The sequence below is a fragment of the Melopsittacus undulatus genome, chromosome 12, assembly GCF_012275295.1.
Source record: "Melopsittacus undulatus isolate bMelUnd1 chromosome 12, bMelUnd1.mat.Z, whole genome shotgun sequence".
Taxonomy (NCBI): Eukaryota; Metazoa; Chordata; class Aves; order Psittaciformes; family Psittaculidae; genus Melopsittacus; species Melopsittacus undulatus.
In genome coordinates this window covers 14,904,017-14,918,661 of record NC_047538.1, presented here as the reverse complement: position 1 = coordinate 14,918,661, position 14,645 = coordinate 14,904,017, and the positions used below count along the sequence as shown (strand labels likewise).

Here is a 14,645-nt window from a genome sequence, read left to right as displayed (position 1 = left end):
AAAAGATGTCGGAGTTGTTTGAAGTAGCGTCTGTTGTGGCTTTGTAAGATTTCTCCTATGACTTTCTGGTGGTTCGTGAATACAGGCCATTCTGGAGGGTGATAAAGATGGGACAGGCTATACTTGGATGCTGTGTAGTGTTCCCCTGTTCCCTCTTGAAAAATGTCTCTGTGCTTCTTCTTTTTGTTTCAGCCAAGTATCTCAGTCAGTGCTACATGCTGAGGCCCCAGCTCTTTTTCTGTTTCTTTTTTCTTTATTTTTTAACTTGCAAGTATATTTATTTGTGGTTATAAAATAGCTAAGGACTCAGAGAGCTATTTTTCTCCAGATAATGTTGTCTTATCCCACATTCAGGTCCGAATTTAAGTTTTATAGCAAGGTGCATGTTGTCAGGAAACCTATAATTCTACGGGCAGAACTGGTTTTGTGTCAGTTCTGCCTGTGATTATCAGCTATTGAGACAGTGCATCAAACAGCAGATATGTTCACATCCAATAGAAACTTCCCTTATTTTCTACTAAGCAGAAAGGAGAGGACCCCTTCACTCCATGCCTTTGAGGTGGTACGTCCCAGTGCATATCAGTTCAAATGAAGGAGGAGCAGCAACATCTTCTCTTGCTTCTCACCATCTGTCCCTGCCTGGATACAGTGCTTTGAGGATGGGTAGAAAATCTTCATTCTTGAAGGCATTAAGGTTTCTGTCTTGTGCTGAAATCCATGGAAATTAAGTACCCAAGTACTGTACCTTGAAAGCCTGGGCTGCCAGGTCTATTTTTTGTTAGAGAAGATGAAGAAAACCTTCTGTTCGTGCTGCTTCTGCTCTGGCCTGACGTTTATTTGACATTGAATACATCATATTCTTTTTCTTGGGTGCTTGGGAGATACTTAAATTGTCTGACAGCAGTATCGTGACTGTAATTGAGACAGATTAGAGGCACTGAGCTGCCTTTGGGTGTGTGTGGCAGCTTTCATAAAATGGCGAGAGAAACCCACTTTTGACTTTGGAAGCTGTAGCAGGAACTAATTAGCAATTTCAGGACACAAACAGGATTGGAGGAAGTGTTTGGGTTGGCGTATAATAAATTATTTAATAACATGAGGCAGTCTTTCCATATGGCACTTATAAAATGCTTATAAGGGCAAGATTGCAGAACTGTGCTTGTAATGAACCAAGCAGGCTTCCATTATCAGTCCTGGTGATTGGGAATCACTCACCTTTAATTTCTCTAGGCTAAGAATGGACCTGCTAGCTTCTCAGCTTGGGTTCTGATAACCCTTCCCCCCAAAAGGTTAGTTGTTTGTATCCTAATGTTTCCTTCCTAGTGGGAAATGTTTGGTGTTTCAGTGAGGGTGGATCCACTGGAGAATAGACAGATTTATTCTTCTTATTTCAGGAATTCAAGCTGTGGAGTTCTGCCTTCACTGCCTTAAGCAGATGGCCTCTAACAAGTAACTGCATTGATATGAATAACCAAATACCTCTGTAATGGCTTATGACCATTTATAAGACTTTATATAAAAATCATGATGAGAAGTAGAAGTAGACTTGGTGAAGCTTGAGTAACCTAGAAGGAAGCTTTCAAATTGGCTTCCAAGCATAGTTCAGCATGCATGAGCTCTGAAAGGTTTGTTTTTTCTCTTGAAGTTGTTTTTCCCTTGGCACTGAAGATAAAACTCAGACAGGCTGCGAAGGGGAGAACCTGACAGGTGCCAGCCCAAGTGGAAATACTGTCTGTCGATCCTTGTCTGTCGCACCTCTAAGCAGTGCCCATAGCTGATACATCCAAATGCTTGTCAGAAGCCTGCGAGCTTTCAAACCAGAGCAGAAAATCCCTCAGCAGCAGGGCAGTGTTTTGAAGCTCAGTCAGTGGAAACCCCCATAGTCCCATACCTGACAAAGCAGTCCTGTTTCTGTAAATTCCCAAGTGATGAAGCATTTCCGTTTGCCTTGCTGGTTAAGATTCAGTGCCAGCATCCCAGCATATAAAGCCAGAGAAGGGCTGATCACACATAGGCTTTGGGTCCCTCATGCCCTGCCTCACTGCAGGCTTGGTAGAAAGAAAATGCATCCATGGAGGTCTGGAGGAATGTGGCTACTGCTTCCAGGCAAAGCAGTGGCCATGTGCTGCAGTCACCCCCCAGCACCAGCCAGGCTACCAGGACTACCGGATGCTGCCTTTTCATGGCTGCCAGCTCTGCAGTACCACCACATGGGTGGGCAGGTACAGTGCTCCCCAGTCAGACAGTGGGGTCCCACCTGATGCTGGAACTTACAGCTTTGGTCTGTATAATACCGTGGCCTCTGTTTCACTCCACGGCCCCTCATGAGCTTTGATTTACTGGTGTACCTACTATGTCAGATATAGGTCATGTAGCAATGGACAGGGCATTTAGTGAGACCATACACAGCTTCATGATCCAATGAATTTCATAGAGCCTCTCTTGGAGACAGGAAAAAAGATACTTACAGGAAGAGTTTTCTGTGCTTTTTCCATCTTTCTGGCATAACTTGGTACTTAACGGGACTTAGTGTGGATATTTCAAGTAAATAAGTGCTACCATATAGGGTTTTTCATGTTGCCATGCAGCTGCCTACCATAGTGGTGTTTTCCCCCCTTATCTGTGCTTCCCTACTTGCTGGGGCTTTCTGGCAGTAAGCTTTATAAAACATTTCCCCATCTAAACCATTCTGAATCATGTCAGAATCTTTAATAAAATAAATTCACTTAAGTGGCATGTGGAACCATGGCTCCTTTTGCAGTAAGCTTTTCTCTGCAGGCAGGTTTCTATGACTGAGCTGGGAAGAAGCTAAATGCTCGTTAGCTTCCTAGAGTCAGAGCAGCTGATTGGCATCTGGAACTGCAAAGCTGAGTTTTACAGGGGCTCAAGGCCAAAAAAGGGCAATTTTGAACACATGAGCCTTAGTTAAACACACACCAAAGACCAGAGGAAAGAAAATGGTAGATCTAGGCAGCCACAAGTCAAGGGAAGGAGTCCCTTAACAGTGCTGTTGATTTTCAGTGATGACTCTAGTTCTGAGACATTTTTGTGTTATGAGGCTTTTGTACTTGTTGATAAGATGCTAACAGCAACACATTGTGGTTTATGACTAGACATAGCTGTGGTGTGATTTTTTTTTTTTAATCATTTTTAATGGGCTTTCCTTCAGGGCATCACTCAGTGTATCCCTCTTTAATAAACACATTTGGTGCAGTAAGTCTTCTGATGGTTGGGCTGGACATTGAAGCCTCTGCACAAGTAATGGCATTGCAAAGATTCTGTCTCAGATCTCAGACCTGTTCAGCTGCACCACATAGCAGCTGTGATCAGAAAAGCAGTAGAATGTTTTACTGAGCTGGAGATGGATTTTTTTTACCTGATTTTGATATTTTTAGTTTAAGAAGTCCCTCAAAACACACATGTTCTGGCATGTATACATGAATGTACAGTTACAAAACCACATTTGTTTATATAATGTGAAAAGTATTAATTTTCTTCAAGTTCCCAATCCTCATTAGCTTTGCCAGCTGTTTCTCTGTTTCTTCTGTTCCTTTGGGAAAGCTTAGTTGAATGGAAAAGGCTTGCAATATGGCCCAAAAGCAGCAAATTCAAGCCCTACTAAGGCAAAAAGGAAGCAAGTCCCAAATTGGAGACTCCTCCATTTAAAAGCATTCCCCATTAAGAAGATGAGTCAATTTTTTTCATGCCTCTTGTATCCAGTGAGACTTTCTGTAGTGTCACTCTATTACTGCATCTTTTCAGAGTTGCAAATAGGGAATGGTCTTTGGCTGTGCTATGGATTTGAATTACTGTGGTGTCTGCATATGTTCTTGGCTTCTGCTTGCAGCCTTGAGGACAGTCAGTTGACAATTCCCTGAGACTCCACATCTTCTGCTGGTGTAACTGGCACAAATGCCAGAAGCCAGACAAGCCAGAGCACTGATTGTGCAGTCCTTGCTATTGCTATCTGTGGCTGAAAGGGAGGGGTGACAAAATAGAGCTGATTGGTGCCATGAACAAGAAGACATCCCTCAGGGCATGTGAGTGGTCACCAAGCACTACCATCTGGGTCCTTTCAGGGAAGAGAAGGAAAACAAGTTGGTCGTGTAATTCTGGGCTCTCGCAGAGACAGGAACAGACATGTCAGAATCACCCATGGTCAGTAGTAGCAGCAGCAGCACTGAGATCTAAATGAATGAGCATGGACATTTGGCCTTGTACGCTGTTGTTCTAGTATTTCTGTTACATAGCAGATAGCAGGGAAACAACATGATCAGTGACATACTCTAGTATCGATCTTGTGTGCAAGGGCCAGACTGCTGTCTGTCGAAGAAGTCCCTAGTGCAATGCACATCATTGCTGTGCCCACTGTCCTTTTGGCTGTTAAGAGGCATGAGACTACCTGAAAACTTCAGGAAGACACTTCCCTAGAGGGTAGCAGGCAAGATTGTCCATATCTAGGAGCATTTGCATTGCTGCTCTCCTGGCATATTGATCCACCATCAGCAAGATCACAAGCCTGCTAAACCTCATCTGTATCCTGTCTTAAAATAGAGACAAGGGGTAAGTAACAACCCTAAGACTACCAAAAACAGGATTTCTCCTGATTTCTCATGGTAAGGCAAGAGAGCGTTCACCCCCTAGCTTAGTCTCAGGTGTGCCTGTGCTATGAGCAGTACAGGACCCTTGCACTGTAGCAGTGTCAACAGTGTCACACTGTGAAACCCTGCAGAGCTGGCAGAACTCTGATGCCAATTAGTTTGCTATTCACTTGTGTATGTGAGCCAGGGTTTGGATCCAAATCCTATCCTGAGATTTTGCAGTGGAGATGCAGGGCCTGGGCAGCATACTGGGAGCTTGCAAACACTGTGGTGATCTGGTTATAGGAAAAGGGGAACCTGTACTTCCAAACAGATCATGTTTTATACGTAGGTCACAAAGCAGAGACTCCAGTGTGTGTTCTGTGTGTGTGAGAGAGGGGGGAAAATGTTATTTAATGTTTGATTCTTAGATACAAACTGCATTTCAAAGCAGACTTTGCTTTTGCAGTAACATGATTGTCCTGTTCCTTTAAAAGAAAATGCATTCAATTATCACTGTGAAGTAAAGAAAAATAACTTTGAATCAGAGAAACTGGCAAGAGAGTAAGAGTTAACATTTTGTGTACTGTACTTGATGTCTCCAAGGTCAGATGCAAGTCTTCTAGGACTGGGGTAAGGAAAGCTGTTTACATGAGCCATCCATTTTAATCATTCAGCCAAAGGGATTAATGTTAACTTTGGGTCCAAGGCGTTGTTGGTTTGTAACAATGGTGTTTCTCAAAACCAATCAAAACCATTGCTAAAGGTGACCTCTACAATGCTTAAATGTGCTGCAGTTCATGCAGGTGCCTCCTCTGCCTTTTGGTGGAAATCTTTAGCAACTCTCTCCTGCATCAGTCTGGCTACTAGGCATGCCCTGCCCTTCAGTAACAGCACATTCCCCCTTTTGAACTAGTAGCTTGGATAGTGCTCTAGTTAGCAGCAGCAACTTTCAGATCCTTATTAAGTATTGGTCCTCCAGAGCCTTTACTGCTGATTAGTGACAGAGGAGAGAAGGTTGTTAACGGAACATCTGCAGTTGCCTAGAGACTTAGCTACATATGCTTGAAAAAAGGCTTTGTTATTGGGCAGGGTGTCAGATGCTGTTGGGAGAAATGCTGCTTGCAGGTCCTTTGGAAAGGGAGAGCTGTATTAGCTTTAAAATGTCTGTTCACAGAAAACAGAAGTGCTGGAACTCAGACAAGGTCAGAATGGGTTTTATTTAACTGAACCATCTCTTTGTTGAACTGTGTATTCTTTGAATATGAAGTGGAATATAACCAACCTCTTATAAAGCATTTGCTGTTAGAGAAGTTACTTTGACAACTTGTGGAGCTTGGGAAATGTAAAGAATAATAGAAATAGCAAAAAAAAAGTTTGCTTTCCCAGGCATCCTTATTTCTCCTGCACTGCCTTGCCCTCCCATTTCTTTTTCTTGCTGTCTTTCTGTCTTCCCTGCAGTCAGCTCAGCTCTTTGTGTTGGTTTTCTGCATACCTCCACACTTGGTAGTGCTGCTAACAGTCCTGTTACATCCTTTGGGGCGGGGGATTGCTTGCTCCCCTTTGTAACTAGCATGCCATTGCTGCTTTCATTGTGGGAGTACATGGTAAGCTGGGAAGAGTGTATGTAATTTTAGAACTTGTGTGTGATTTAGATTAGTTGGAAAGGTCACACATTTTGGTGTTCGTTTTCTAAATAGAAAAACTCCTCTTAAACATTCCCTCAAGCCTGATTTGAGTCTCGTGTGTCCCATATTATTCTGGTTGTTCTTTTCAATACTATTCAAAGGCTAGTCTGTCTGTCTTCAGAGCTCCTGCACAGCGGTGGATGCTGCATTCGTGATTGAGTCTCTGCAGTAAGTGTAATACCTGTCCTGACTTGTGGTGTACCTTGAAGTGAAAGCTATAGGGACTACTCAGAACTTTCCACCTTTTATTTCTTCTTCATTTGTTGCAGAAGTTTTCTATGCCTCTGTGGTATGACATTCAGTATTCTACATGTATCTGCATTGAGCTGCATTCTCCATCAGTTATTCCAAGCATTTGGCACTGTTGGAGCTGGCTGCATTTTCACTACTGTTAAGCCTTTCAATTAGAAGAATCTTGCAAGTTTATGTTGGCATTCAAGCTGCTGTGTGCATGAGTGCTGCAGCACAGCATACAGATGGAATGGAGCTGATGAGCTGGGTTTTTTTAAGGATTTGATTACTGTTTTTATGGAAGGAACCAGTTGCCTCCCCCCAGTCTTCTGTGGGTTTTTTTCATGGAGTCTTCTATAAATCCATACTGCAGGGAGAGGAGTTCCTGGAAGGGGGGGGGGTTCATGTGCAGCACTGGTTTCTTGCTTACATGTTCTGAAAACATTTCTATAATAAATTATTCTGAACTCTAGTTTACAACTGTTTAACTTGCAAACAATGATCTACACAGGTTGTAATGAAGTTACCAGCCTGCTGTTGGTAGAGGGCAGGAGGCCAAGATCTGTGGAGCTTTTCTTTCTTGCAGAATCAAATTGTTCATTTCTTTTACTGACATGAGCCTTTACTTTTTTGTTTCTTCTTTTTTTATCTTTGTTTTTTCTTTTGGCTCCTAGTTGCTCAGGGAGGCTGCTTGCTTATCCTACAAAGTCTGTTAGTAGGTGACCTTGCGGAGAAGCTGCAGTCTGGGCTCCTCTCGCTCCATCTGCCGGCGGCTGTAGCATCCTGCGCTCGGAATTGGCAAGCACGGGAGATGCAGCTCAGGGCAAGCAGATCAGCCTTTCAGATTCCATTCCTGCTCAGCACACCCTCGGTGTGGTCCTGGACTGCATCTCTTGGTTTAGTGTCACCCCAGAGAGAGTCCAGATGGTGCTGCAGCTTCTCTGTGTTGCGAACCAAAGCATATTAAGTGGAAGATTGCCTTCAAAAGTGGTCCGAATCAAAGCACTGATGTAAACATGCCTATGGACATTGCATGGATGAGTAGCTCTCAGAATTCATGTTAGTGATCTTTTTTTTTTTTCCTAGGGATAGGGATTTTTAATTTTTCCTGCAGTGTTGCCAGTGTCTTTCCAGCTTCATATGAAATTTGCCTCTTTAAACAGCGACCCAGACATTTTGTGTGGATAAAAAATGAAGCAGCACATTTCTGCTACAGCAGTAGAATTCTCATCTGACCAGCATCCACATGTGTATAATTTCCCATGCCTGCAGCAGGAGAATAAATCATAAATGGGTTGGATGGTGAAAGGGAATAGATCTGGCAGCCTTGCTCCAAAGAGTTGTCTGAGTTTGGGATTAAGCTGGTGTATCAGAGATAGGCACCTGGTGCACTATTTTATGTTATTGCCAGGGTGCAGCTAAGTATAGGCACAGAATCAGCATCACTGAGATGAAAGCAAATAGGTTTGTGGAGGAGATAATCCTGGAACTGCTGCATCATTCTTAGCACAGGGACTAAGGTGGATGCATCAAGGTGGCTGATCAGTCCCAGTTAATTCCTCAGGTGTTTTCTGTTCAGGATTGAAATTGCTGTCTGTGCTGTCACTGTTCTTTGGGCAAATAAAGGATAATCCACTTGGCATCTCCTAGTAGCATGAACTTCACGCAGAACTAATCCATTTGCCAAGTTTGAGCAACTCTGCTGCAAGAAAGATCATCTTCCTTTTTTTGAGGAAGATGAGTCTAATGTGGGAGCTCTTCCTTTGTTATACACATTCATGCCATTAGCTGGGGGGAATGTGTAGATGCTGTAAAATGGTGTTTACAATGACATTAGTGTCTGAAGGGTTTTCCGTTTCTCTAAAAGGCAAAAGCTAATATGGTAAACTTATTTACTTTGCTTTCTGCAATAAATGACTTATCCCCATGCTTTTCCAGGAGGAAACAGTGCAGATTGCAACTCAGCACAAATCTGTAATGGATGGGAAAAGTCTCATTTATTCCAGGAGAAATTATCTTTTTAATGGGAGTGCTGAATCTGAGCTATAATTAAAATAGCTTTTTAAAGAAAAATAGTGGATGTTTTTTCTTTTGATGTATTACCCATCACTAATGACCCTTTTCTTTCATTTCCATTTAAAAAAATGGGCTTAAGCAGTTACCCGTATATTGCACAAAAGTAGCATTACCTGAAAAAAATAATTAAGATGGTCTGGAAATTAAGGAAATCAGTTTTGAAGAGAAGCAGGTGCTTAATGGAGGTGAGACCAGCTGTGCCTCCCAGGAACGTGCTGCAAGTGCTGCATGGAAAAGTGTGCAAGGCCTCCACGCAGCACTGGAAGGAAATTTATAATAATTCAGACAAATTGCATCCTATAAATAGCAGAGCTGGATTCATTAGGACAGGAGGCAGATGGAGAAAATATAAAACTTGTTTGTTTCTTTTTAAGGGACTATAATGCTTATGAAAAGTGTCAGCTTGCTGTCAATAAGGGAAAAACCCTCCGGTGCAGCAGTAACTTTCTCGCTATTAGGTTCTCATCTCTGCTAATGAGCAGCCATCCATGCAGGGCATTCATAGTACTTTGTTTTAGCAACTCCTGCCAGCCTTTCTCTGGCATAACCAGGCTGACACAGAAGTCCTGCAATACTGGAAACCTGCAGCAGTTGAGAGCAGCAAGGGAGACCCAAGGGAGGAAGGAGTTTCATGTTAGCACTTGCTAACTCTGCTTAAAGCAGTTGCTAACAGGGCAGGGGCATAAATGTAGTTGGGAAGTGGGGATGTGTGGAATACAGTGGGAATCATCCACCAAACTGGCTAAGGGGTTAGCTCCAAAGCAGGAATGTACTGGTAATTGATAGAGGAAATGCTGTGCATTACTGAAGAGAGAAGGTGAAGACATTTTTGAGATGCTCTTACATTAGTTAGTAGGAAAAGAAGAGGCTTTCATGCATGAAGAGAAGTAATGACAAAAAGCGGGAAGTGCGTGACTGGAATGCAGCTCTGTCCACAGGAGGTAAGCAGAGGTGAGAGGGTTGTTGCATCTCAGTATTCATACACAGTGAGGTGGTGCAGAGAAGGAATAGTGTCCAGTCAAAAAAGGAATTTATCTGACAGAAAGGGCACATTGTAGACAGCACTTAAATAACAGGAGAGGGTGAACGTATGGGGCTGTTCCCAAATGTGCCAAAATTATAACTAGGCACTTTAAAACAAAGCCATCAGAGAAGACTGGCTGAACAGCTACAAACTGTTCAACCACAAGCAAGTCTGAGCTCCAGTATAGCAGTAGTAAATGTTCTGTATGAATATTATCTGTTAATGAATATGCTTTAACTCTTCTGCTGATCTGATTTATATTTCAGCGAAGCTTTCTTAAAAGATAACAGTACCAGAATTCCAGTTAGCTATCCTAAGAGATTTTTTTAAGGACTAGTGTTAAGGAAGGGAATACTACCTGCTTATCAGTGTTTTTTCTTTAGGATTCTTAGATTGCCAATTCACCTTGTAAAGTGGCAGAGGAAAAAGGTGATATGAAGGTCGTATTGCAGTCAGATAATCACAAACTTATTATAGGAATGACGAAAAGCTATACACAACTGTTCATGCTTCATGTATTAAGTAACTACAGTTTTTCTCAGCATTCAATATAAAGGGCAATGATCCCAGAGCAAGGAGAGGACATTGGAAAAGAGGAAAGTAAGTGGTATGGCTTGGCAGGATGCCTTTGGGGATTGCCATCTGCCGTGACTTGTGCATATCTGTAGGGTGTCATGTAGTGAGCAAGTGGTGGCACTAAAACCAGTCACAGACACGGAGCAGGTTAGCTATCCAGTCCTTGGAGAAGAATGCAAACGTGCTGGGAGGCATGTGAGAAGCTGAGCAGGAAAGCAGGAGCCAGCACATGGGAGCTCATGGATCCTCATGCATAGATCAGTTTTCTGGTATGGAGCAAAGAAACCCTTGTCTAATTAAGTGTGTTTTCTTGCTTTCAATGGGATAAAAAGCCCTGTATATCCAGGGGCTTAACATTGCCTGTGTTTATGGATAGTGTTGTACAAGGTTTGAAGTATTGAGTTCTGAGATCTTGACTCACATAGCCCCACAGCAGTACTAGTAATTTGAAATGTAAGGCTTTAATTTCAGAAAGCCTTTAGCAATATGCTAAAAATAATCAATGGGGTTTCCACTGGCCAGAATAACATTGTCCAGTCTTCTTGCTCCTAGACTTGGTCCAAGATGTCTGAAATATCATAATCTGTGATACATGCTGGAAAGTATGTATGTGAGACATGGGTGATGTTGAAGAGAAACTACCAAAGAGGTGATTTGTGTTTGTAGGTTCCCTGCCTTGCATATAGAGAAGAAAGTCTTCCAAAACATGCTTCAAAACATGCAAAGACTTGGAATGATGGAGTTGCTGCCTAAATACCCTTTTTTTTAATGTGTGTAGATGGATAAATCCTAATCCTATGGATGAGGAAGTCAAGATGTGGATGGTACTGTAAATTACTCAGCACCACGAAAGGAAATCCATGACAGAGCTGGGAATAGTTCTCATTCCTATTGTGCTTAAACTGCAAAGCTAATAGAGCGATTCTGGGGATACTTAGTTGTGTCTTGCTGTCTTCCATTGTGATACAGTCCTGGTGTGTTTCTTTACCTGATATTTGAACTGGAGTCAGCATTTCTCCCTTCCCCTACCGACTGGGGCTTCTAGTCACTTTGATATCTTGCCTCTTTCTTTTGTCATCTCCACGTGCAAAAAGGGTGGCTGATACAGCTGTGTAGCTTGGTCTTATTTGGCCTGTTGTTTGTGTGTGTAAAGGTACTGAGATAGATTTAAGTGCCAACGGGAGTGCAAGGTGAATTTGGAACTAAATCTAGAGATTCAAAAAAAGAATTGTGGCTGACAAAAGTTGTCGCTTGTCATCTTGTTATTACATGCATAGGCTCAGCCTGCAGGGCACTGTGTAGCACATAATTTGGAAAATAGTGAAGATTTGGGGAAAAAAATTACTGACCTGGAGACAAAGAGACCTTCAGCCTAGGTGAATGTCCTGGGCATGATTTGTGCGTTGTTTTCAGCAGCTGTGGATAGAATGCCCTGGATATGGCAGAAGCCCTTCCTTTTTTGGTGTAGTTCTCTTTTACCTGCTTTCTTCCATGATTAAATAAAGGTATGTTATATGTTTATTCACAAATTCCCTTCTCTGCTTCCCTTGCTTCTGTTCTCTTCCCCCATCTGTAGGCTTTGAATTGCTGTACCAGCCAGATGTGGTCCGGCTATACCTCTCCATCCTCACTGAGAGTCAGAACTTCAACACTCTGGAAGCTGCAGCAGGGGCTTTGCAGAATCTCAGTGCTGGCAACTGGACGGTCAGTGTAGTTTTCTCTTCAGTCTCTTTCTTGTGCTGTGTATGTAAAGAACAAAACCATGTCCTATTATAAGTGTGCTGTTATTTTGTGCATTTACATCTTTAAAAGGAAGGAGGTGGGCACTTCAGAGAAATTATTTCCATTTTATTTGCCCACTTAAGATATTTTTAATCTTCTGGACAGATTGTGTTCACATAGTGGAAGTGTCGCTAAGCTTATGATAATTTAACCACGGGCAGGTTTTACTACTTAAACCACTTAACTATTGCTTCATCCATTCACAAAAGTGTGTTGCTAGATGATTAAGTGTCCTGAATACTTAATTCTTTGGATTGTCAGACTGCTCAGGAAACTGCACTCCAAAGTGTCCTCTAAGATCCTGTTCGAAGCATCCCCAGTACTAATGAGGCAGTTATAGGTATATCTGATTGCTTTGAGAACCACATGGCAGCCTGAGGATTAGTGGGGTGGTTTTACAGCTGTGTTGAATACAGTTTATTTTAAAATCAATCAGGAAACAGAAGCATCAACTTGGAGGTGGGTGAAGATAACAGATGCTTTGGATACATTACTGTTCCTTCCAAATGACCTCTTTTTAACTAGTCCAGAGGGATATGTTCTCACACTGAGGTGTGTACAGAACAGATGCTGGCAGATAATGCTCCTTCTATTTCTGTCCTCTTTTCCCAGCAGCTTGCTACACTGTAGAATGAACTTCTACATCCTTGGTGCTTGGTGAACTTGAATGATGGGTTAAGTGATGCATCACACAACCTAACTAGTCTTTGCAGGGGAAAAAATATGACTTACAGCAGTGAAATAAATGCCTGGGGCAAGGAAAGGGCAGGTGTATGAACTCACGGTACTTTGTGTTGTTTCTTTTCCCTTGTGTGTTCTAATCAGTGGTCAACATATATCCGTGCAACAGTGCGGAAGGAGAGAGGCTTACCAGTGCTTGTGGAGCTTCTCCAGTCTGACTCTGACAAAGTTGTGAGGGCTGTGTCCATTGCCCTGAGAAACCTTTCCATGGATCGTCGCAATAAGGATCTTATAGGTATCTTCTGACCTTTTCTAACCAGACTGGGATCTTGGATACCCTTTAAATAACACATTTTCTGACACTTGTGCTGGGGTTCATTTTGTATGGAGTTTCCATCCACATTATCTAAGGTTACTTTGCAGACACCAAGTGGAGAGCTGTCATCTCAGAATGTTATCCCTGTCCATTCAAACAAAGTGGTGTTGAAGGGAGATACCTAACTTGAGAGTAAAAACAGATGCAGAGTTTTGCAGGAGAGGGGAGTGTGTGCAAAGGGCTTGGTAGGTTAAGAGGTATCTTGTCTCTTCCTTAGCTCTGGCTGACATGGCACGTGTGCTCCTAGTTGCACATGGTACTTACAGAGACATTAGGCCTGCAGTTTAGATTAGAGTGGGAGTCTTGTCCCCTAAACCTGGGCTCTAAATTTGTCCCTTTCTTCTTGCTTCCTCCTTCCTTTCTCATCCTTTTGTGTGGTAGATACTTACACAGAAGCTGGACATCAAACAACTTGCTCTTCTTCAAGTTACTTTTACAGCAGTGGTCCCTAACTCCTATCCAAGGGGTAAATACGCATTCACCTGCCCATAAGCAGGAATCTAGGAAGATTCAGGTGTGAGTTGTTTTCCTCTGGATACCTCTATATTTAACTGATATATTTGTTTAAACTACAACCTGGTCAGGCCAGGAAATATTAGTCACATGTTTAGGGCCATCATCAAAGTTGATATTGACAAAGAGCAAGGTGGGATTCCACCTTATACATCAGGTCCTTTCTTTAATAATTCAGAGGTATAGATAGTAAATGGTACAGACAGACACCTGGGAGTGATAAATTCTGGGCTCCTGTTTTTTATCCAGTACTATGCACTGAGAAGGCTAACTGCACCCAGGAGGAAGTACTCTTACCTTTGATGGGGGAAGGTTAATAAATGCATGGCTGCACACCTTGCCCCAGAAGGCCTATTACAAGACTAAGCTGAATAAGCCATGTTCGTGTATTAGCATGAATATGTGGCATTAGCAGCAGCTACTGGATGCTTTTTGCCTCAGGCATTGCAAAGTATGATAGATGTTAGCTGTAATATTCTCAGTTTCTTTTTTTCTTCCCCCCAATACCTTTTAGCATTCATGGTGAAGGGCTTTTTCTTGGGTATCAACTCTCAATCACCTTGAAATACTATATGGTAAATACACTGCTGTTTTACAGTTTTGAGGTTCAAAACGTGCATTTTAAAGTTTTTTTGACATATCAGACACCTTGAGTTTTATCATTGAGGATGGGAAGCTGAAATGATTATTAGGGCTGACTAATGGTATCTCATCCCCTTATCTAGGTAGTTATGCCATGGGTGAGCTGGTAAGAAATTTGCCCAGCAGGCAGCAGAGATCTGCAAAGAACCTGGAAGAGGATACAGTGGTTGCGGTGTTGAATACCATCCATGAAATCATTACTGACAGCTCGGAAAATGCAAGATCTCTGATCCAGACACAGGGCATTCAGAAGCTGGTAGCTATCAGCAAGTCAAGGTAAGTGACAGTTGAAAGCAAAATGCGTAACAGCTCTCAGCAAACAAGAAAATGTCACTATGAACAGCAGCTTTTGATTTTCAAAAGTATTCAAGCACCCTAACCTTTCAGAGGCTTTAATTTTAGAGTAGTTAATATATATGCAGTAGAAATAGGCAGCACCTTTGATAGGTTTACTTGATTGAAAAGTAAATTGAGTA

At 42.3% G+C, this 14,645-nt stretch overlaps 1 protein-coding gene across 8 annotated transcripts in view; it reads left to right on the top strand.

Annotated features, from left to right (window-relative positions):
- The window catches only part of ARVCF (ARVCF delta catenin family member), a 278,579-nt gene that overhangs the window by 248,231 nt on the left and 15,703 nt on the right, over positions 1-14,645 (top strand). For all 8 annotated transcript variants that reach the window (XM_034068130.1, XM_034068129.1, XM_031047772.2 and 5 more), the window contains 3 exons: positions 11,752-11,879; positions 12,783-12,933; positions 14,253-14,445. In XM_034068130.1, the coding sequence (XP_033924021.1) occupies positions 11,752-11,879; positions 12,783-12,933; positions 14,253-14,445 (472 nt within the window). The remainder of the gene's footprint in view (positions 1-11,751; positions 11,880-12,782; positions 12,934-14,252; positions 14,446-14,645) is intronic.